General features: G+C 40.0%; 1 protein-coding gene and 1 long non-coding RNA gene across 3 annotated transcripts in view; one reads left to right on the forward strand and one right to left on the reverse strand.

Annotated features, from left to right (window-relative positions):
- LOC121444780 (Nance-Horan syndrome protein) overlaps nucleotides 1-24,862 on the forward strand; it is a 75,938-nt gene that overhangs the window by 29,425 nt on the left and 21,651 nt on the right. Inside the window, exons 2-3 of one of the 2 annotated variants that reach the window (XM_041646698.1) lie at nucleotides 4,020-4,172; nucleotides 9,733-9,866. In XM_041646698.1, coding sequence (XP_041502632.1) covers nucleotides 4,020-4,172; nucleotides 9,733-9,866 — 287 coding nt within the window. Of the gene's footprint in view, nucleotides 1-3,985; nucleotides 4,173-9,732; nucleotides 9,867-24,862 lie in introns of those variants that run through there. The other variant, XM_041646699.1, reaches the window with a different exon arrangement.
- LOC121444782 lies at nucleotides 1,278-24,013 on the reverse strand. The gene is made up of 4 exons (XR_005973824.1): nucleotides 23,879-24,013; nucleotides 3,641-3,705; nucleotides 3,112-3,148; nucleotides 1,278-2,464 (listed from the first exon to the last, which is right to left on the reverse strand). It is a non-coding gene; the product is annotated as an uncharacterized LOC121444782 (long non-coding RNA).

A 24,862-nucleotide genomic window follows, 5' to 3' on the forward strand; every position in this document is an offset into this window, starting at 1 on the left:
TGACTGGGTGGCTGGGTGGCTGGGTGGCTGGGTGGCTGGGTGGCTGAGTGGTAGGGTGGCTGGGTGGCTGGGTGGCTGAGTGGCTGGCCCCTGGCTTCCTCCTTCCTCCCTTTCTCACTCCTTTCTCATCTCTTCTATTTATTCTCTCTGTCTGCCAGCCCCGCCTATCCCTCTCCTTCCTAGCTAGTGACCATTCAGCTCCTTATTAGACCAATCAGAGTTTTAGACAGGCAAAGTAACACAGCTTCACAGAGTTAAACAAATGCAACATGAAAGAATGCAACACATTTTTTTTGCATCATTAAACAAATGTTCCACAGCAGAAACGTAGCACACCTTAAACTAATTTTCCACAACATCGGGTGCCGACTTCTATCGTTTTATAACTTATTTTGGGGAACAATTTTTTACTGAATCTGGAGCTCACTGATTTGGTTATATGGGCTGGCCAGCAAAGTCTGGGGACTCCACTGTCACTATTCCCTCAGTGCTGGGATTATAGGCACATAGTGTGCTGGCTTGTTACATGGGAACTGGGGATCTCAATTCAGATCCCCATGCTTGCTTGAACCATCTTCCTCAAGCCCAGAAATGACTTTTTTAAACTAGGAAAATGGGATGATTTCATTGAGTGTTCCATTAGTGCCCTTTTCTGCCTCCAGGAGATGCACCATACACTTAATACTCTGTGACTAAAGGACATAGCTGAGCAGTGACAGATGACACTGTGGCAACAAGTAAATTACATTATCACCTGCTAATGTGTGGACTAAACCCATTCTAGCTTCTCAGAAGAGAAAGGATAGGGGAAGTGGATCCGTGGCTGTAAAAGCAGCCACTGTGTATGATAGTTGGTTCCTTTGAGGAACCAGGATGAGGGTAGCCACACTGGAATTCAGAAATTAATCTTTGCACCTGGAATCTGTTCTTAGTACCAAGCAGTTTAGTAGTCCAAAACCTCAGGACTAGCTTGTCCATTGACCATAGTAGGAATGAGTTTAGGGCTCCAGCGAAGGAAGGTCATTAAAAATAATATTTCCTTTCAAATGATAAGTTTATATTCAGTAATGAGGAAACATTGCTGAATTTCTTTTTTATTTATGTTATGTGGTCTTTTCTGAGATGATAGTTACCTACTTCAGAAAGGTGGGAACTGTACATTTGGAGGGATGTAGGGCCTCTAGAGTTTGATGTTTTTAGGTCATTCCTAGGAGACCGCATTATAGTGCAGCCAGAAGTATGCGCCAGACAGCATTTTTCTTAATCTGTTGCTTTCAGGAAGAATCACATCAACATTTTCATACAAAACTACAGAGCACATGCCTCAAGATGATAGGAATTTCTGTGCATGATGCTCTGTCTAGCATTGTGCCTGACACTAATAGCTGCAGTATAATGTTCATGGGTGAATAGGTATTTCCATTATCAGAATTCCCCTCTCCTCACCCAGGTCACCCAATCCCTCGCACTCCTCCAAGATCCCAAGGCATCATCAGAAAATGTTTTGCATTTCTTTAACTTTCCTGATGATAATCACAACCTTGGAACACTCTTATTATGTGCAGGGTATCGACACAGTGTTGGAAACTCTGGTTCAAGGGTTCAGTCATCTTCAGGTTTCTTTTTTTTTTTTCAAGCACAGCTGATGAGTCTCTTCCTCAAGCCAACACAAAGGCAAATAGCAGGACTAAAGACTGAAAAGTCATGGGCCCTTGGTCTTTTATTCTGAGGGTGTGCCAGGTCTAGTCAACAGCATAGATAGTATGAGGGGGGAAGTAAGTCTTTTGATCTGCCTCCACTCACCTGGGCCCAACCCTAAATTATGACTCTAAGCCCCTAAAGAGACAAGCCTGATAGGAGTGGTACCCACAGCTGCACACACACTTCTGGAATTGCCCATTGAGTTTCTTGTTCCTTTTTTATTTCACAGTCAGGCTTTCTGTTCTGTCCCTTCTTCCAGCTGTCACCAGCACGTGCGTTCACAGCCACTTTTGTTGAGTTTAGCAGTGACCTCAGCCTGGTGAGCAGAGTTGACATCTGTGTCCAAAGACGGGCTGATTTTCCAGCCAGTCTCGTCACTGCATCGGAGTGTTCCTTCGAGGGTAACTGAATGAGGCTTCTGTCTTCAGAGCTCTGCCTACTGTCCACTGGAGAGGAGCACCCAGATCTAGACTGGCCCCTCCCCCTCTATACCAAGGCCTCCCACACATTTTCTCAGGCCTGAAAGGATCAGCTTGTCCCTTTGTGAGTCCTCCCGTTCTTGCCTGCAGGCTTCAGTGACCCCTGACTGGTTCATCAAGCACTCACAGTTCCTAAGGAGAAAGTTGAGGCTATAGACTAGCTTGAGAAAGAAAAATTGTCTTCTTTCATTCATGGTTCCACCGACCCTCTTCCTCCCTCCAAAAGAGTGCTGCCTCTATCCAGGGAAATAGCGTTCTGATTCAAATTCTTAAAGATTAAGCATCTAGGAAAATAAAGAGACAGTTGGGAGTAATCTCTGTGGATAAAAGTGAGAAAATATGATAGACTACTTATGGTCACCCTAGAACTACAGGGTTTAATATGTTAGTCACATATGACTATTTTAATTAATAATAAATGTTAAAAATTTAGTTCCTCATACACTACCTAATCCCTTTTGAAGTGCTCAGTAGCCACTGTGGTCACCCATCTCTTGGTCCAAGGACAAAGGGAATACTATATTGTATAGTACAGCTATAGAGAAATTTCTCAGCATGGAACATTCTATTAGATAATTTAGGTAGATGATATATTCCTCTTTATCCTGCACGTGTTTCAGTACATCATTTGATATGTGTTTGTTTCTATTTTTATAGTGCTAAGCATCAAACCCAGAGTCTCACATGAGCTAGGCAAGTGTTCTGCCCTTGAACTACATCCTTAGCCCTCAGTTAGCGATTCTTGTAGTAATGAATACTTTATTCTAGACTAAACAGTGCTGCTAAATATTGTATTAAAAAAACAAAAATAACTTGAGTTCATGGTGAGGGGGAAATTCAATCATCAGAAGACTGTATTTCCACAGCTTTCATTCTTCGATTCCCTTTCCACAAAGTATTCATTTTCCTCTCGACATTTTCCATAGATTACCTTGTTCCAGGTTAGACTCCTCCAAGTGGAATGGCACCTAAAAGAAAAGGCTCAGAGTTTAAGCAGAAGCCTATGTGGGGCATAGGGATAAACAGGGGAGCAGACTGTCTCCAAACCATGCACGGGGGAAGTGAAACAAAACGGGAAGAAGGCGGAGACTGAGAAGAGCAGGATGCTCCTGAGCCAGGAGTCTGGCTCTGGGTCATGAGTCTGAAGGTGAAGTCAGCTGTCCCTGATCTCAGCAGTCTTGAGGCTAGTAGGCTGCCAAGTGCTCATGAGTTTCTCTGGGTGGCCATTTCTCATTCATAGTCCCCTAATTCCCCGAATGTTTTTCTACAACTATGCATTCTCTACTCATTTTGTCCTGGGCTGTAATGAAGGAGACAATAGTGAGTTAGATGCTGTTTTTAGGAGGAAGAAAGTCTTCCTTGACTTCTCAGATGAGTTGTAAGAATCGTGTTATCTACAGATTCTCCACTCCCATACCCACTAGCGCACTTGTTGCAGTTCCTATAATGTTCATACTCACCTTTGGTGAAACCAGAGGAAAATGGCAGTCAGTGGAGTCAGGAGGTGGAGGGCACAACCAGGAGCCTGCAACCAGAAACCACAAGGGACAAAAACCAACATAAAATACAGACCAAAGTTCAGATAGATAGCAAGAACAATATGCAGAAGTATTCTGTGATCTTCCATCTCTTGGTCCTAGGGTGTAGTTGTCCCCATATGTATTATCGGCTTCAAAGCTTTTTCAGCCTTGAGTCAGGTTTTTTGGTGGGATCAAGCAATCTGAACTTCACCTCTACATGCTTCCCATCTCTGGCTCACCCCCACCCTGCCCCAGAACCCACTAAATGAACAAATAGAGTTCCTGATGCCTAATGGCCTGTGGGCTCTTTGTCTTGCAGCTGTCTCCAACTTGGACGCCGAGAGTAAGCTGAGAGCATACTACCGTGCACCATGGCACCAGCAGCGGAACATCTTCCTTCCAGCTACCAGGCCACCCTGTGTGGAGGAGCTGCACCGCCATGCCAGACAGAGTCTGCAAGCCCTGCGCAGAGGTAACTGATGCCAGGCTGGGGGGGTTCGGGGACATTAGCAGAAGGCTGTGCCATTTAGGAATTTTCTGTCCCATCAATCCTGTCACCTCCTTAGTTAAAGCAAGCACTTTGAAATGCTCCCATTTCTACCCTGCATGAAATCCATGCATAATATCAACTACATGTACATGTGTATTAAAGTTACCATTATGGCCTAAATATGATCACAGAGTTCAAAAAGGAAAAGTATTAATAATACTGTATCTCAATATGTAAGTGCCAATTCACAATTGTATTAGATGATATAATGAAAGCAGTTAGATGTCTGTACCACTCAAAAATAAATTTGAATTCAATAAAGACAGAAGCCATTGCAAACAAAAAGTGTGGAGAAATGAAGGAGGCTGGCTGCAGGGGAAGGAGAAGAACCATGAAAATTGGTGTATTCACCATCTATTAGATATGGGCAAAGTAAGACTTTGGCTTATAATGAAAAGGGAATTAGATTTGAGTCCGAAATAGATTCCTGGCTTCTTCCTATAGGAGATTTGGATAAGGCAATTAACTGTTGTGTGGGACATGGAACCTTTTCACTGACCATTCAGCGCCTTACAGGATGGCTGTTATGCTTGGCGCCTGCTCAATCATTCTAACAATCACAGTAAGGCCCTCAAGTGCTCTTCTGTTTCTATTGAGAATCTCTGAGCTGATCCAATGCCCTCATTCTACAGGGAGGCTCATAGAGGCTTGAAATGTGTGGAAACTTATTCAGGGTCGTGCAGGCTAGCTTCAGAACAAGTACTTGACCCTGATCCTCTGATCCCCCAGCCAGAGCTCTTTCCTACCTTTCCATATACCGTGTCTCATGAAAATAGATATTCATATTTGCTTTTCTGTCACAGCATCGAGAGCATCAAAGGCAGGCATATAATAGCCCAGGTAGAAAATGAACCTTTCCTTACTTCCCAGTGCCTTAAAACCTATGAGAATAAGACTCAAAATGCTCATTATTCTTTTAAAAACCCCAAAATGGATATCAGAAGATGGTATGCCGCATTTTCTGGCCTTTAGGTTTTTGCTCTGGAAACAGATGCTGTCTATACAATCACTGTATTTGTTTCAATATCCCTAGACTTATTTAAGGATTGATAGTTTGAAAACACATTACAATGCAAATAAAATATTTTAAAGCTCTTTTCAAGACTCAGAAAGCCCTAATAAATATTGTTTTCGTCCACATCTCTATGACTTCTGCCTTTTTTCCTTTTAATGAAACAACTGACATACAACTGTCCCCAAAGCAGTTGTTTAAAAGTTTTTGTGCAACTTATTAGTGATAAGATACTATAATACTTATAATAGAGAAAGGATGTTTACTATTCATTTCAATTTTATGGTTGGGCAAAAAAAATAATTAAAATAAAATAATTAAAATAAATTTTTCATGCAGGCCTCCTTCTGGAATCTTCCTCTCTACTGTTCTGTTCCTAAGCTCCTTTCCCATAATAACCTGTGCTTCCTCCCGACATGCACATGTAGTCATCTGTCATAACTGACCACTATGGTCCCGCTTGCATTCCACCGCTAATCTGCGAGCAACTCAAGGGTAAGGATGGTGCCTTATTAATTTATTCTATTAAGAGCACATAGCACACGCTGAGCATATGGTAGGCCCTCAATGGATTTGTGTGGAAGGGAATGAAAGCCGCAGAAGGTGGCTTGAGCATCGAAGGCACAAGATGACTACTGAGGAATTTTAGCCGTCTCACTAAATGCTTTCTTAGTAGATACCGTTCTTCTTATCATTTTATTATTAACCAGTCCTCCCTGATTAGATCTTTTACAGATTTAAGCAGGTAACACTGAGCTGCTCATAAGCTGTCATCTTTCACTGCTTCATCAGGTTTGGACTTAATGGCAGAACTGAAGAACAGCAAGTACCAATATCAATTTTTCTCTGCAGTTCCGCCTGGGGGATGAGAGATGAATATAAGGTCTTCTGGGGTTTAGATGGAAGACTCTGGAGCCTGTTTTGCCCTGTTCAGACTGGCTTGTTTTGTGGTTGGCTCAATAGCAAATCTTGGGTGTAGTAGTTTTAATAGCACTGCAGAGAGCCATAAACAGGAATTATAGGCATCATAGAATTAAAAACATGCAGTGGTGTAGAATTAAAATTAGAAAGCGACTTTAAAAAATAAATAAATATAAAATAAAAAACCTTGCCTAAGAAACAGCAATGCAGCTGTGTATCCAACAGCATAATCCACTTCTGCCATCTGGTGGTGGGGACTAATACCAAACTTGCAGACCAGGGCTTGGCTCCCTAACCTTGGCAGTGAGCTTCCCTGTGGGGAGTCTCTATTTGGACAGCTGGAATCGCTTTCGTGGAGAGGGAGAGGATGATGAAGCATGGGCAAGTAAGACTGGTTGGTTGCAGATCTGTGCTCATTTGGGAACTGAGACGAAACTTTAAATTGGATTCCTTATTGTCAGCCCCCTACCCTGAACAAACCGTACTGAAGGCCAGGCATTATGCTGGATTATAGGATTGAAAGAGCAATCAAGTGTGGTCTCCGCCTTCAAAGAATTTCTGGCGTAGCAAGGAGGATGGAAAAGTAAGCAGTTAAGTTCAATCCAGTGCTGTGGGGAATGAGCAGAAATGTACCTATCATGCTATGGAGCCTCGGGAAAATGGCACGTAAATGCATTTCAAGTTGTTTAGAATGCAATTATTGCTTTCCCTTTTTCTTAGCAATTCTTTAATGCTCAGCACCAGTAATAACTCTAAGTTATACCATCTTTTATGTTCATAAAACACACAGAGAGACTAATACATGGCTATAAAGAGATAATTATATTTTATATTTCCTTTCCTTTCAAGTTTCTGGCTGGTGTCTAAGTTCCGTTGGTCTAAAGGAGTAAGGATGAAAATTGGATTGCAATTGCAGGCCCTGGTGGACTGATATTGTCTCTTACCTCGCCAGTGGCGAGAAGTATCATTAGTGAGCCATTAATTTAGACTGCCTGCTCTCGGCCTGAGTAGAGGAGAAGATATATTTAAGACAGTATGGGAGAGAAGTGGTTGAAAGGGAAATTGAGCTGCCACCTCCTCTCTCACTCTGCTCCCTTTCCATTCTTCCTAAGCAGTGCAGCCTGTCTGCTCTGCCTAGTGAATTTAAGGACGTAAAAGATTTCCTTGTGCTGCTGTCCTTAGAAAAAGCCCACCGTTCGCTTGCAGAGAACAATGAGGGTGAAACCAGCGGTGGGAACTTTTTCAAGAAAGGCGTCTATCTCAAAATTTCTTCTTGATAGACGTTGACTTTGGAGGCAGGGCAGTGTAGCAAAAACCACCCATGGGCTGGGCTCTTTCAGGACCTGTCTCTAGTTGTGGATGAAAACCAATGTCGTTGTTGTTGTTTTTGAAGAATCTCAAACAAAGGAAGACGAGGGATACTGTCATGTTTTCCTAACCTATGTACTAAGCCTGTGACTCTAAGAAAGAGGTTAGGTTGTGAGGGCCAAAGGCAGTTAACTCCGTGGTGGAAGTCAGAGAGCTTGAGAGAACTCAGTTCCTAGTTTTGGCAGCAAAGTATTGAATGAAGCAAATAAAGATGGGACCAACCTTAAAGAGACCAGTTAAGACAAGTAATAAGATGGAGAGAAACATGGATCACTAATTATGTCAACAACACAGTTCATCATAAATGTAGGGTAATAGGATGCATTCTCTTTTCAGAAACCTAGACTTAGTAAAGCATGAAGCTGTCCAGTCCTTCAACAAGCATTTAATGATAGTCTGTTTCACAGGTGCTGTAAGACCTCTGATCAAAAGATGAATCTAATTTTGTTTCTGAACTTGGCCTTATGGCACAGACCAGTTGTGAATTCAAGAAGCTAGGCAAGGGGATTGCCGAGTTTAAAGACCTGCCTGGACAATTTAGTGAGACATTGTCTCAAGAAAATATACTAAATGGCTAGGAATATAGCATAGTAGCATAAACCTATACAACATAATCACATACCCCACCCCGCCCACACACATACCTAACTGCTCCAGGGTCCACTTAAATACAGTTCAAAAGACTGACAACTAGAGAGATGGTATTTTTGTAAAATCAATACAAGCATGCAAATGGAGATTATACAGCCTTGAAAGAAAGGACATCTGACATCACCTGAAAGGATCAGCTTAGTTTGCTTTCCATCAACCACAGGCAAAAAGAGGCAAATGGTACCTCATAAGTCATAGTGTTGTAACTGGTCAAAGAATTCAGTTGCAGCAAAATATAATTATATTCAAATACTGCAAAATCCAAACGTCTTGCTCCAACAAGTGATGTATATTTGTCCTTTACAATGCCCGTAGGTCAAGCTGTATCAAGGTTGATGACACAAGAACTATGTCTGTACCACTCACCACAGAACAGTGACCCTTTCTTCCTGCATCTGTTTCCACATCTGCAGATGAGGGGGCAGCTTGATGCCCATTTGTGTGGGGTTGCTGAGAAGTTGCAGATGAAAGCCTTAGCAAAGCATTTCTGGCACATGTCAATAAATGTTGGGAATTGGGAATAATATTGTACATGATATGAGTGATACTAACCTTAAACAATGCAAAGACAGAATGAAAACTGGGATATACAAATTTGTACCTCGATCATGACAAAACTTCAAGCTCTGAGGGTGAGTGTAAGCTATATTTCAGAAGATAGACAACGTTTAGTGTAAGCAAGGGGTGTTCTAAGGTACATGAAATACTGGAAACCTAAATTGTATTTCGAGCATCTCTGTGACATCTATTTATTTATTTATTTTGGTGATGCTGATGATCCAACTCAGGACCTTATCTCAGTGATTCTTAGTACTTAACCCCCTCCCCCCGATATTTCTTAGCTTTCCCACAAAGGCAGCTTTATCCTGGAGTAATAAGAATGGTGCCACTGGGATTGTCTTGCTTTCTCTGGGAGCACAAGATTATAAAACCGTTTGAGTCTCTGTGGGTAGCAGGAAGAGGAGGATGTAGATGGCAGCATTGGTGTGCTTCTTACCCACTTTCCTGGGGGAAAACATAGAAGATAAATAAAACACCCAGTGCCTAACATTTGTCAGTTTCTGTGATATAAATACAGTCGCCATAGCCAATTTCAGGTATCTATAGTTGAAAAACTGACTCATAAAATCTCCCTTCCTGGAGCTAGTGGCACCTAGGGCCAGCAGCTATGGTATGGCTGCATCTTCTCTGCACTTTAATCCTCGTGCTGGCAAGCCTTCCGCCATTGTTCTTAGCCTTGTGAGATTTTGAACTTAGAAGTGTTGAATTTATAAAAGTAAGCCACCATGTACCAAGACTATAAGATGGACCCATAGAGATGGGTGTATCTGCCATCATATTCACAGTGAACATTCAGTTAGGAACCAGTCTAAAAATCTGATGCGGCACATAGATTAACTAGATTAATGAAAGTTCACCTTTTTTTTTTTTTTTTTTTTTTTGCAGCTCTTTGTTAACACTGTCGAGAGGGGAAGAACAATTGAAACTATCAAGTGTGTTTGATTATGTTTATCTCTTCTGCGCCCGCAGAACACCGGAGCCGAAGTGATCGTCGCGAGCAAAGACCTGCTGCTCCCCTGTCCATAGCTGCTCCACCACTGCCAGCCTACCCTCCTGCTCACAGCCAGAGGAGGCGTGAGGCCAAGGACCGCCATTTCCTAACGGTAAGCATGGTGGCTGCTAGCTGCCTGCATTTGCTCTTCTGGAGCATTGAGTCCCTCTCTGCTCAGTGAGGGAAGCTGGGCTGGCTGTTTGAGCAGGCATAGGCATGTAGGAACTCTTTTCCTTTTGGGGTATACACACACACACACACACTTGCTAGTTGTGTAATACAGAAAATCAATAATTGTTAAGGACTCTGAAATCAGAAGACAATTTTACTTCAAATCCCAGCTCTTCTTATATGTTAGAGTTTAGGATTATTTCTTTCCCTCAGTTCCTTCCTTTGCAATAAGAGGATATTATTTATATAGTTTAATAGGGCTTGAATATGTACAGAGCTTCGCACAGGGACTGACGGACACAGACTAAGACACCTATAAATGTTAACCACACTGCTACTGCCATTATTACCAGTCTAACTCCACAGGAGAAGCTGGAAAAGAACTTATGGGATGTGAAAAGTTACCACTAGAATCAATCATAAGTTCAAGCTTTCCCATTCAATGTAAGAGGCTACTTCCCTAGGGTAATCTATTAGCTCACTGACATCATCACTGCGGGTGGTTAGAGCCTAATCTGGGGGGATGTGGCTGTAACTCAGGCCAAGCTCTCAAGGGTGGACTACAGATGATGACGCTGGGCCTGAGTGGAAACACCTGCAAACTCCATCAGCAGCTGCTGCGAACACTTCATCCCACATGCGCCCTCTGGGGCCTCGGTGGGGAGAAGTAAACATTTGCTTCTGTGTACTTGTATCATCGAAGTCAGGAATTATGGTTTCACGACCAAGCCAGTCCAGATTGTCGTCAAGCTTGCCAGCGCGCCTACTCTCTTATTTCGGGTTCGAGGCCTGACGTCTAAAGAAGTTACAGCCCTGCATGGAAGAATTGAGGATTTTGTTTGAAATTGACCGCATGACTCTAAACACTGCAGCAGTATGCAATATGCAAAATAGTGCAAAATGTCCAGGTTCCATGATGTCAAAAATTCAGATGGAAACATATTTCACCTAAATGAATTTGCATGTTATAACATCCACATAAGAACTTGAATGAGACTAGATGCCCTACAGGTATTTTTCCTGTTTGCAGTCAGCTAGTAGGCACTGTGTCCTTGAGTTGAGTATGTACTGGGCACCATACTGTACTCACCACATTGCTGTGATGTAACTCAAGAATAAGAAGGAGGTTATGATTTTCTGATCCATCAGACAGAATGCTATACATGGTAGTGAAGTGCTATAAAAGTCCCTACTCGATACAAGTTCTTACTAAGCTTAAATACGCTTCCCAAAGTGTTTGCTTCTAATGAGGTATTTTCTGCATAAAAATGCTAAAAATATTTTCCCATTCATTATAATATGTTTGCGGCTCATTAAGTTGGTTTTCTTGGGGAGGAGGTGAGACAAAAATTTTCAGTGCTTACAGAGGTGACAAGAAAATATAATCCTTTTTATAATCTGCATAATTTTTAATGACATCTAAATAGCTAAATAAGATGCTGGGAAAAAGACTTTAAGTAGTGACTAGCAATAACTGTGCTTCGTTTACCCAATAGATAGCAATAAGAGGATCCTAGATTATACTTTGGTAAACATCTGAAAGTTTGCCTATCTTGAATTTCTCAATTCTTGAAATGTCCAAATCACTTGGGGGAATTTTGTTTACAGTTGAGTTTGGGTCATCAATTTCCTTAGAAGATTTTCCATTCAAGTTAGACCTCACAGACTTGGCTAGAATATGTTTCTATGTTTTTAGCTTGAAAGGCCATATGTTGCTTAAAGAGTAAAGGTTACAGGAATAAGGATAGGAACTTTGTAGACAAAACCCTGGATTCACATTTTCTTAGAGAACTATTAGATTTATATTTTATTAGAGAGTAGCTTTCTTTTTTTAATCTATAAGACTTAGTTAAGCCATTTCTTCTTCCTTTTAAAAAATATCCATAATAAGTCTCCAGTATAGATTCCCACTGCTATGTTGGGCACTATAATACATTCTGGTTAACAATGGCATGGTCTGTAGTGGCAAACTGCCTGAACTGGTACACTAATTCTACCATATAAACTGTGCAATTCTAGACCAGTGCATCCTTCAAATCATTGTCTTAGCCATAAGAATTGATAACGCCTTATAGGTTTGGCACTAAAAGTTGAATGTGTTTGTGAGCAGTGGTAAGCACTCCGTAAATATTAGGCCTGATGACGACGATGAGGATGATGGTTGATGATGGTAATGAAGATGATGATAGCTTGTCATCAAGTCCTTAATGTGTCTGTCATTTAATGACATGATTGTAGGTTTAAACCCCAACTGTTTAAATTTTGTGATTTGGAAATGGTTGTTGTATCTTTCTGAATCCTGGTTTCTTTCTGTTTTTTTATAATTAAATTCCAGTTTCTTTGTCTGTAAGATAGGGATAAATCATTTCAACTTTACAAGGTCATTAAGTATATTTCATGTGATACTATATAAATAAGATTAGATCATGTTTATGCAAGTCCCTAGCACAGTGCTAAAATATTTGAGTATATGAACCTATATTCATAGTCAATTTTAATAAAGCTCTTATCATCAAATGAAAGGCCCGTAATATATATAACCTCATAAAATTAGAGAAAATATAAATCACTACACTCTTTCCAGAGGAGAAGGAAAACTCTAAATATTCATGCACTTTCTTCCAGCAATTCCACATCTGGGAATTAACTCTAAGTCTATGTGAAGATTTATTCATTAATATGTTCATCAAATCAAAATTTTAATAGGAAAATATAAATAAATATATACATCCCAAGTGTCCAAAAAAGAGCTTACTTTAACAAATTTTTATATACATTCTATCCTATAGGAATTAACAAAAATCATAGTATTATATAAGAATATTTAATGACATGAAAAAATGTATACTTTATTACTGAGGATTTTTAAACAGAGTATCATCTCAAACCATGTGTAGGAGAGAATATCAGTAGATAAATTACTAAAAAAGCTATATAACTTTGTTTCCCAAACTGTTAACTAAGATGTCCTATGGCAGTGCCATGAACTTATACAAAGGCCACAGGATACTAGAACATTTTCAAGTGACACAGTGTCTTCACTCCAGTGACACCTGCCAGTGATTCTAAAGTAACTCCACAATTCCTATAAGTAAGAAGGGATGCTGTTTCTTATCAATTAATTTACCTAAAAGATTCTTCAAGAGGAATTCACATAAAAAAAGAACTGGTTAAATTTAGCTTAAATCCCACTATTAGGTGAGAATTTAAGTAGTGTCCCTAAATACCAGCACCCTCTGTCATCAGGATGCCAAAGGAGGTGATTGATTTTCTAACAGGAGTATCTTTTCCAATCTGCTCTTGAATCTGAAGTTCTACCATTAGCAACTGTGTATTTCTTTCTTATTGGAAGAGGCACCAGCCTTGCCTATGAATTCAACTTTGGGTAATCAATTTTAATAAATGATTGATAATGAAAAGAAAGCAAAATTTAGGAAATTAATTTTAGACATTCTCTTCATAATCTGAGGTGCAGAAAGAGGACCAAAGCAACCCTCTCCAAACCCACATCTTCACATAGCATCTCAACATTCTGATTCATTCTCTATGGAAAAATACAGTTTTTCATTGATCAAGGACCCCAAGACTTGTTTGGACATAGCTGGCAGCCAAATGTATAAAGTTTATGTATATATATCCAGATCGATAAGAAAGAGAAATAGCCTAAGGTCAATTCTTTAGCCACACAGGTGGACTTTTGTCTACAAATGTATGTGTTAGTGACTCTTTATTGCGGGCAGGAGAAATAAGAAAAGAAGGATGGCACCGAGATGTGTGTTTGTGAACTGAACAAAAACTCGGTGACTGAAACTCATTTGTCTTCAGGTAGAATGCTTGAGGAATTTTCTCCTTGCCTAGGTCGTAGTCAAATTAGGAATGTCAATCAAGTGGCAATCAGGCTATGAGACATTTGTCAGAACTGAAGCAGGTAGCCTCTTCTCTGCAAATACACACGAGGGTTAGCAATCTTGGTCAAAGCCATTCCAGAGAAATGAATTCAAGATGGTCCTTGCAGAAATTTTTGGTAAGAAGCAGTATTATTTTTTAAGTGCTCAAGTGCTGTTGATTGGAAAACTTCTCGCTTGAGAGAGTTCATAGTGTGTGTGTGTGTGTGTGTGTGTGTGTGTGTGTGTGTGTGTGTGTGTGTGTTTGTATACCAGTGTGTTAGTGTGTATAGAAAAGCATACTAATCCTTCCATGCAACTGAGGACGGTGATATAAGAAGTACTTATCTCCCAGTATTTTCTTCAAAATTGATACAGAACAGCAAGGTTGAAAAACAACGTTACACAACCAAAAACACACCATCAAAATTTTTAGGACAGAGAATACCCCAAACACCAAATTAGTATGAATTAAAAAGAGAAAAATAAGCACCAAGTCTTCGTCTTGTCACAGAGGCATGGAGTATAAATTTTGAAAATAAAAAACTGCATGGAAGTATGGAACTAGAGTGCATCTGGAGGTTGAAATCCCCCTCCAGAAAAGTTCAATCTAGCCTATGCCTGAAAATACTTCTAAAACATTGTTCAAATAGACAAATCAATAGGAAATGAATTTTAAAATATGTGTACCATGCAGTAGCTGCCATCCATCCATATATGGAAGTTTGAGAGGAGAAAGGGCAGAAAGAAAGGCATACACACCCTTTAGCAGCTAGAGATAAAGAAACCAAAATCAAACCTCAGATTAGAAGGACATGTAACTGCTGCCCTGCTAAGAGCAAAAACTAGGATACTGAAATATTTGGATTTGGGCATAGTGAAAAAAAATATGCTGCCATTAAATCAGGAATCTTGGGAAACACGCTAATGCTACATAGGTGAATAAAATAGATTAGAAGAACTATGTAAGTACTGGAAATATTAGTGAAAGAATGCAGGAGGTCTGGATTTTATAGCAAAGTAACATCTTCTTCAACTACTACACTATAAAAAGAGCTGCTTCCAACATAGAGGAGTTTAGACAATTTTGTATCCCTGAGGATTATCATGGGACAAAGATTCCTCTTAGTGGGGAATCTACCAAAGGACAGGCTTCATCCTTCTAGGGAAAAACAGAGAAAAGGACAACAAAAGGATGGTTGGTATGCATCTTAATACATGTAAATGTAGATCCAGAACTACAAGTGTGGGGAGGATGAGGATAGTGAGCTCATGTACAAAGGTTAAGCGTGACAACAGAAGTGATACAACTTAAACATGAGAAAATAGAGGAATAACTAAGAAAATAAATTTGCCTCATTGCTTTTTGTCTAGGCAATGAGTAGATTTGAAAAGATGTTAAAAACAACCAAAAAAATCTAGTAATTAAAGTTCAAATGATAGAAAAGGGACAGATACTACAAAACAGCTTGATAAAGCTGAAGAACAAAGGCACATTTCTAAGAGAAAGAAATGAACAAATGTAACAAAATACACATAATTACAAAATAATCAGAATTTTCATATCAACTAATGTGAGATTAATTTGCACATTAAAAGAAGCCCTTTCAATTTATTTTAATCAAGCAACACCAAACTACACACTATAAACACGAAACACGCCAAAAATAAAATGATCAAGATGATTCCATAAAGGAAGGAACAAAGATATAACGAGTGAATAAAATAAGAAATCAGTAGTGGCTTAAAATATAAAACTCATGAGTATTAATGTGACCAACACAGCTACATTTATGAAGCAAAAACTCTAGGGTATATAGATATAGATAGAAACATGGTACCAGTAGGCAACTTTAACGTATCACTTTCAGTGCAGATGGAGCAAGAAGATAAAAAATAGGAGACAGAAAAGCTAAAAACCATTGTCAGGAGACTTCAAGCCATGATAATACACAATACTATCAAACATACCCTTGGATCATAAAAATTGATTATTACCTAGATTCAAAATGTCATTGTTCCCTAAAGTAAGAATATTCTCAACAACACTTGCTGACCACAGTGTAGCAAAGCTCTAGATTACTAACAGAGAGAGCCAAAGCATCAGAAAATCCTTCCTACCTGAACATTTTAAAACTTCCTATAAAACATTTAGCAAAAGAAAGAATATGAAGTGATACTACACAATTTCTTAAAAAATGATAATGCAGGTATTATGTAGCAGAATCTCTAAAATAAAATTAAAAAATGATCAAGAAAAAACACATAGTACCATATATTAAATAAGGGAGGGAGTTGAGGGCGAATATGATCAAAATACATTGTTTGAAATTTTCAATGAATTAATAAACATTTATTTTAAAAGTTGTTCAAACTCACCCACAACCAGAAATACAGACAGCATAGGGCAGCATGATCTGTTGGTGAAACTGGGGAAAACAATTGGTTCTAGGTATTACTGCTAGAAATTCAGATTTGATTTACCTTATGAATTTGGCGATATCTAGTAAACTTTCCTAAGCACTTCTTACCCTAGTGGTTGCAGTAAAGATACACTTCTGATGGTACAAAATGATTCACTGGAGCACTGTTTATAAGATATTAGAAACAACCAAAATATGCACGTGTTAAAGAATGATAGAAGAAGCTGCAGGACATCAACACAGCGGCATATTATGCAGATATAAAAGAATAAGGAAGACACGTATGAACCAAAAGAAAGTTGCTTCTAGGACATTCTCTTAAGTGAAAACCAAGCAAAACCCCAAACAATATCTACCTTATGTGATTCTCCATGTTAGAAAGGTACATGAAATACATAAGTGGTCATACATTTGCATGAGTCAATTTTGCAATCTTCACAAACCTCCAAACTGCCAAAAAAGACAATTAAAAATTATAGCTAAAACAGAGTTAAGAACATGACACTCATAGACCTCCATCACCCACATGAAAAGGAAACCTAAAAAGGGTATGGGAGTAGGTGTGTATGTGTATTATACTAGGAAGTGAGCCCCGGCAAGCACTCTACCACTGAACTGTATTCCAAGTCATTGTTTACTTTTTATTTTGAGACATGGTCTTGCTAAGTTGTTCATTCTGGCCTTTAACTCACTCTATAGCCCAAGATGTTCTTGAAGTTGAAATCCTTTCACCTTAGCATCCTGAGATGTTGTGATTATAGGCCTACTCCACAAGCCTGGCCAGAAATCATATTAAATGGTTATGAAATACACAAATACTACAACAAACTGATACTCCATCTAGAAAAACAAAAGTCTGGAAGTTTTCTTATGAGAAGGAGCGCTAGAAGGGCTGCAATTGGTGAGTGACTGGGGCAGGATAGAATGAGGCTGATTTGAAATTAGAGGGAAGGCTGGAACCCTCCACGTGAATAAGCTCCCGATCCCACAAAGTGAACGTGGTAGCTGGGGGATGTGCGCAATGTGTTTTGCATTCTTCTGCAGCTCAGTTCAGCTAGGTGTGATCCCTGCATTCACTTAGAGTTTTTCATGTATGAAATCATGCATAAGCAAACACAACATTTACATTATGTTCAAATCACGCTCCTAAGATACCAATTGCTTTGGAACTAATGCAGGTTTTCAAAATGAGCACAGTAGAACTGGCTGGAGAGGAAAGATAAATCAGAACAAATGAGGTTGCTTTAACTACAGGGGATGGGTGAAGATAAGAATGAGGGAATAGTAAGGAAGCCGTGAGGCTGGGGAGGAGTGACATTTCTTTGAGCATATGTTTTTTTTTTTTATTGCTGTTGTTTTGTTTTTTTCATGCCTTGTAGTCTTAGAGCCCAGGCAATATTTCATGAATCCTCTACCCATAAATAAATAACATCAACTAGAATGTGAGGAGAACCCCAAGTGGAAAGCAAATGGTAATGAATAAACCCAACTATATCACAAATGAATAGAAAACCCACCCTTGAGGAGGGGAAAGAAAATACCTAATATTGATAGCTGTAGAAAATATTATGTGGGTTTGGCTTCATTTCATGGCAATCAAACTAATTTATTTATGGAGCTACAGCTATAATTTTAAATGGAACAACCAAGCACAACCAGGCCTTAAAATGTATTGCTATATATCTAAAATTGGGCAAGCAATAAACTTAGGAATGCTGTGCACATTAAGGAGCCTCAGTTGACTAACACATGACTTATTAGCCAATCCCTGTATTTCGTACGGTTTCTAATCACCTCACCTCCCATAAAGTCTGAGTGATGCTTCATAGTGAATGCCTTATGCATTTATACTGTGTCATCCTTCATGCTCCCCATTTGCTATCCATTCTCCATCGATTTTCCGTGGCATTCTCAGTCGTTGCTTGAAGAACTGTGTATGTATTTTCCTTCATAAGCAAGGAAATAAGTAAGTAAATAGTGAGACCGAGAATAACAGTTGAAGGCAGGTATGTGAAAAAAGGGACAATGCAGACAGATTTTTGGATGTCAACAGCCTTGTCCAGTGAAGTTTACATTTAACTGACTTTGGCAAAGACACTGCTTTGGCTTCTAAAGGCTTGCCATTCCAAATCTGGTTGTGCCATCAGTGGCAGGCCTCGTTTCTAAGGGATTAACAGTGGTCTACATAAGAAGCAAGAAAGCCAGTGTAGCTAGGTAACTAATGCTACAATCTATGTGATGCTTTGGACTGCTGTTAGGAGCTGACCACAGGAAGCATAGTCATTTGCCAAGTATAAAAATATTAAGGACTCTGAAAATCATTTATAAATTTTGAATAGAAGAAATTAAGCACCCGCTAGGCAGCAATCTTTTTATTTAGAAACATGAAGGGAAAAACATTCTAATGAACATAACTCTGAGGCATAAATGATACAACAGAGGGATGAGCTCAGGGGGTTTGGAAAGTCCTCAAGCAAATTGTCAGAGCAGCCATTCTGGTGACTGTGGTGTCCCCAGACTAAGCAAACCTTTAGGCACATGGCTGCTTCCTGATAATCAGCAGTGCAACACGAAGCTGTGCTGTATTGAGGTGTGCATGCAGACTCAGAAGCCTGAGATAGAGGGACTTGGACAAGTCGCCTGAACATTTGGCTCTGTACCTCTCATTTGTCAAGCACAACATCTCCCAAAACCAGTCCTTTGATGGCAGAGAGAGGGAAGAGAACCAAAACACGGTCACATTTTTTCCCCAGGGAAGTTAGGTTTCTCAAAAGCTTCTGGAGAGACAATATCATAGAGACTTGTACATGAGCGAAGGTAAATAAAAACTTGTAGACTACAGAAGAATTTTGCCAAGTTAGAAATATATTTAGCAGATATAGCTTGGGAGTGCCACATAGAATAGAGGGTTTTTTGTTTGTTTTGTTTTGTTTTTTTAAGGATTATTAAGAATCCAGGAGACTAAATGACCAAGGTGAAGGGTGGAGATGGTGGAGAAACAGGAAGCAAAAGATGTATGGAAAAGGCTGAAGGAGGTGCTGATCACTACAGGGAAGGCATCATGTTTATAATATATATTTAGTGAAGGACCTTAGCTGGATGGATCCTGGAAGGATTCCCTCTCCCATTTGCCCAGATCATGTAGATATGTGACATTTATCAGCAGAATAGGTCAGATAGCATTTGTAAATAAAGAGCCAGTAAACTGATACTAAAGAGAAAACAGACCAGGAGCATCATTCCATGTGCCCTATTTACACTAAAAGTGACTTTGTGTTCCCAGAGCATATCTGGAGCCAATATGGGGCAGCAATAGCAAGAAGAGAAGGGGACTAATGGCCGGACAAGACAACTCTCATGCTCTGTTTCTTAAGTATTACTCCCAAAGAACAATTTAGTTTCAATCTTTTGGTCAAGAAAGTAGATGTTCAGGGGTTGGAGAGATGGAATCGGCAGATAAGGGCACTTGCTGTTCTTCTGGGTTTGTTTCCTAGCACCCAGCACATTCAGTGCCCACAGCCACTTTTAACACTAGCTCAAGGGGATTCTGCACTCTTGTCTACTGTGCACTGCACTCACATGAACAAACTCATGTGCACATAAACATAAAATTTAAAAAGAAAAATAAAATCTTAACAAAATAAATTAGATGATCAGATTCTGCTCTGGGTCTACCTTTTCCAAAACCCTAACAAATTCTGTAGTTATGGAACTGTCTGTCCAATCAGCCGTTTGGATGATCCAGTTTGCAGTGATGCCCAATTTCTCATCTCAACATGTGTAACACCTGAAATAGCTCACTAATGGCTATCATGGCATCTCTATTTAGATCATTTTTGCAATACAAAATGGAGAATGTTGATTACCCTGTTGAATGTTTCTGACCCATTAGCATCTTTATTCTTTGTGCCATCATCAATGGTCCATACATCAGTCAAAATTCTAATGAATCCAAAGAAATTCACCTGGTCTTCCACATCTGGAGAGAGGACTCTGATCAGTGAGTTAAGGCCAAGTTCTGGAATTTACAGAACATCTTGCCAGCTAAGAGTCCTAGTCTCCTCTCTGTCCAGGCTGGCGATGGCACAACTGCAGAGACAGAAAATGTGACTGCAGATATCTTTCTTGATCCCCACAAGTGTTTCACTTAATAGTAGCATGGAGGCCTGGGACAAAGACTAAAGAACTTCTAAAATTGAAGAAGATAAAAGAAGTTTGAAAACTAAGTGCAATGGATGATCATGGATGATATCCCAAGTGAGAAAGGGGATATGAATGCGAAAACTGGATTATTTCAAGCAGTAGTTCTTAACCTAATATATTATAGATTTACAACACTTAACCACTGATATTATCTCAATTGGTGTTGCATTATATGCCAACAAAATAGAAGAAAGAAAGAATAAATAACTACCCTACCCTTATTTTTAATCTTTTATTTTTATGACTTTATCAGGGAAACATGCATACATGAGCATATTCATGTATGTGTTTATCTACCTATTTTTTGCTATATCCCATTGAAATGGAATCTTTGTCAATTTAGTTAAGGCAGATGTATTTTTCATTCTTTTATTGAAACAAAACATTGTAGGAGAGACCAGCTTGGCTTTAATTTCATGTTTTTAGGTCTCTTGGCCACCAGCCTCATTTCAGAACTAGTTTGCTCTGTATCTTTGCTTTGAAGGGATGTCCTCTGACTTTCACTGCCTACTGTACTTGTTTGTATTATACAAGAGACCAGAAATATGTGCCATAAGTGATAGATTATAGCGAAACCTTAAAGCATCAGAACATAATGATATTCTAGGCTATTTGCTGCTGAACAGAGCAACACCAAGTTATGACCTGCACTGTCTCCAAAACATCCCTGTACAATTGAAGCAGCATAGTCTTCCTGGAGCTTCAGCATATAACACAGATATCTTCTTAATATATCTATCTATATGCACAAACATGTTCTTAACAAAATAGGGTGGAAATGCTCATGTCATTAAAATCTTTGTTTCTGAAACTGGTCACATGGCCTTACCTGGTATTTATGACTACCTATCTCTACTACCCATTCTATATTTCCTCTACCTTAAGCAAAATACCTTAGCAGGTTTTGGTTCTTTTCCTAGAGAACCCACACATTCCTCTCTGAAGGGTCTGAGTCATTTGGTATCCTGCCTGGATTAGATTGTGGTTTCCCATTGACTTTAATCATAGGACTTGGTTAACACCAAGAGACATCATAAGGATGTTATAAACTCCAGACATAATCTTCCCTACCTCCACTGTGGAGAAGCAATCAAATTTTCACCTGGAAGTCTGGATCAATCACCCTCCCTCCTAACATTGTTATTCCTTTCTTAGCTTGTTGAATTAAGGGCATCCGAAGCCCAAAGTGGAAAGTATTATTCGGTGAAATGGAGGGAATTTTTGTTGTGTCTCTTTGTAGAATCACTTTCCTTTCTGGAATCAAAACTGTGAAGCCAGTGGAACTCAAGGTCCCAGGAATAGGAAGCAAAATGTTCCTAGTGGGTAACTAGGAGTGATAGTAAATAAAACCATTCTCATATCAACCCTTTTATTCCTAGATCTGTAAATTGGGGCTATGGGAGAGACCGTACTATACACTAGATACTGATTTAAAGCATGGGCAGCCTTCTGCAGAACCCTGGTCCAACCATCCAGGCTACTGCTACCTAGTTGGCAATGTAACTGTATTTTTAAAGGTCATTCTACAGTTCTATCAAGCCAAATGGGTCAAGATGATGGAGAACATGACAAGTATTTTGTTAGTCACTTTCTGTTGCTGTGATAAAATACTATGACCAAAAGCAGTTTCAAGAAGAAAGGGTTTATTTTGTCTTATGGCTCCAGAGAGATGGCATCCATAATGGCAGGGAAGATATAACAACAATCAAGGAAAGCATGATGGATGACAGGAGCAGGAAACGGATCACATTTTCATTCACTCAGAGAAAGCAAAAAGAGAACAGGATGTGGGGCGAGCCTACACACTCCCAAAGCCCATCCCAACCATGTGCTTCCTCCAACAAAGCTCCACCTCTGCAAACAACACCACCAACTGGGACCAAGTGTCCAAAACCATGAGCCTACTGTTATACCTTCCCTGCTATGGCCCCTCATCCCAGACTGGCAATTGGTCGCATCTGTCATCTGTCTCTGTACTTCCCATGGCCAGTCTCCCCACCTCCTTGGAGATAGCAGGCAAGTCCAGTCACTTTTGTGACACTCTCTCAGAGGCCCACCAGTTCTGTTTAGTCCTTTTGAGCTCCTGATACATTAGTATCTTCAAGGCAGGCCCCACTACTCAGAATCATTCCAGCTTCACTCGGGATTTCTGAGCTCTAGTGCTCCATCACCAACCAAGCTAAGATGAAATAAATGGGAGGGGCATATTCCTATTCCTATTCATGCATCTCTCCCTCCTGTCTGTCATGATATAAGCTGAGCATTCTACTCTGCCATGCCAAGCCCACCAGGGATGAAACTATGAGCCAGATTTAAAAAAAAAAAGAAACCTTTCATCCTTTACATTGTTTTGCTGAGTTAATTTTGTCACAGTAATAAAAAGGTAATAAACATGAAGAGAAGAGCATGGTATTAGTCTAATATAGCATTGCAGGAGCAGCGATGCCTATTACCCCTCCCATCTAACTCACCTCTTTGGCCTCGGAAATTAGATGAATCTCGGAGACTTACTGCGAATTGCTGGTGACTGTTATTGTACTTGCTATTCTTATGTAGTGTTTGTATTGAAGGAAATTAGCATAGTGCCAGGCATGTAGACACAGCTACTGATGATAGCTGAAACCAACTGCCAGCCTAGGGTGAGGGATCATTGCCAGGATGACACTACAAGAACAGTGTGTTTGAGGGAGTAGAAAGTCTCCTCTTCCTTTTCTGGTAGCATATTGGCATGACCTAATGGGAAGCAGCTAACAAGACAGAACCGTTTGCATCATAGAGCAGAATACAGGAGAATAGATTCATAGCAAACAGACAATCGCTTGTTCGGCAGCACAATAGCTGATAAAAGAAAGCTTTAACCAGTGAGCCTGGTTCACATTAAGCATTGTGAAAAAGAAAGAAAATGCCTTGCTGCAGAATTTAGTTTTGGAATTCTTTTTAAAATATTAGCCTGGCTGTGGAGCTGTCAATAAAATTACTTGTCTGTATACATCATTTTACAGAATATTCTTGGGTTGAATTATCTTGCATGCCTAAGACTTTTTTACTATTCAAAATATAGGCAGACAATGGAATAGTTTTCACAATAAAAAATTGAATTATTGATATACACAGCAACTTGGAAGGATCTCAAAGGTATTATTCTGGGAGAAAGAACCTAGTCTCCAAAGGTTACATACTCTATGGTTTCATTCATATAACATTTTCAAATTGACAAAATCAAAGTGATGGAGAGCAAGTTAGGGGCTGCTAGGGGTTAGAATTGGGGGACATTGTGACTATAAAGTCACAGCATGGGTCATAGAATAGGTTTGTGCTCCGTTAATGGTAGTGGCTCCATGGGTATATCCACACGATACCACCCATAGTAGAGTAGGAGTAGAACAGCATAGTAGACTGAGCAAAGGTAGGAGGTGCAGAGCGTGGGAGAGAGAAGGTCTTACCTCTGACACTCTTTGAAAGTTGGCTGTGGCGAGGCCAACTCGTTGAGCTTTTGTCACGTCTGCCCTGCCCTGAATTCCCTGTACAAAGCTTCAGTGGGAATGGAACCCAAATGGGGTAACATCTCCCCACTTCTGGCTTCTTCTGCCGACTCCCCTGGCTGCTCTCTCTGATTTGGGTGAAAGGGTTTGTGGTGTTTGCAGCCGTTCAAAGACTCTTTCTTCCAAGTGCTTCAAAGCAGGGCCTGCCTTTTCCTTCCTCATCTCTTTTATTTGCTGTTAGCAACCTTTGTGGATTGATGGAGCTGTGTGACCCTTGGCAGGGGCTCCCTTTACTGGCAGAACTGGTCACAGAGAATGAATAAGACACTTACTGGCACCAATTTCTCAGTCATCATGGTCAGTGAGCCTTGTTTTGTGTTCCTGACAGTTCAGAGCAATTCCTGAGAGTAAATGACTTAGCTGAGCGCTAGGTACAAAGTGTTCTCCTGCCTGGGCTCCCTGTAGACCTCCTTGCCATTCATGTGGGACTGCTTTCCACAAATGCTTCCAAATATGATTTTGTTAAGCTCCGTGTGTTTAAGGTATTTCATTAATAGCACACAAATAAACAAAGTGTTCTTGAACGTTGAAATACTTTTCGTGTTTTGTTACCCCAGAAATTTTTGTTCCCTTTCAGCCAGGACAAACTGTTTTTTGCTTGGCCAGTTGCTTTCAGAGAGACAGTCTTTGGGTAAAAACTGCACCATTGCCCTTGTCATTCAAACTTTTCTCACTGTGGGTAGATTTCACACCCCAAATGTCTCCCAAGAGAATGTAATTAAAAACTGAGTGAGTACATGTTCGTTCTCTCTCTCTCTCTCTCTCTCTCTCTCTCTCTCTCTCTCCCTCCCTCCCTCCGTCTTTCTCTCTTTCTCTCTTTCTCTCTCTCTCTCTCTCTCTCTGTGTGTGTGTGTGTGTGTGTGTGTGTGTGTGTGTGTGTGGTTT

Source organism: Microtus oregoni, unplaced genomic scaffold (genome assembly GCF_018167655.1).
Source record: "Microtus oregoni isolate MIOR12 unplaced genomic scaffold, Mior012 000140F_ref0000409, whole genome shotgun sequence".
NCBI lineage: Eukaryota > Metazoa > Chordata > Mammalia > Rodentia > Cricetidae > Microtus > Microtus oregoni.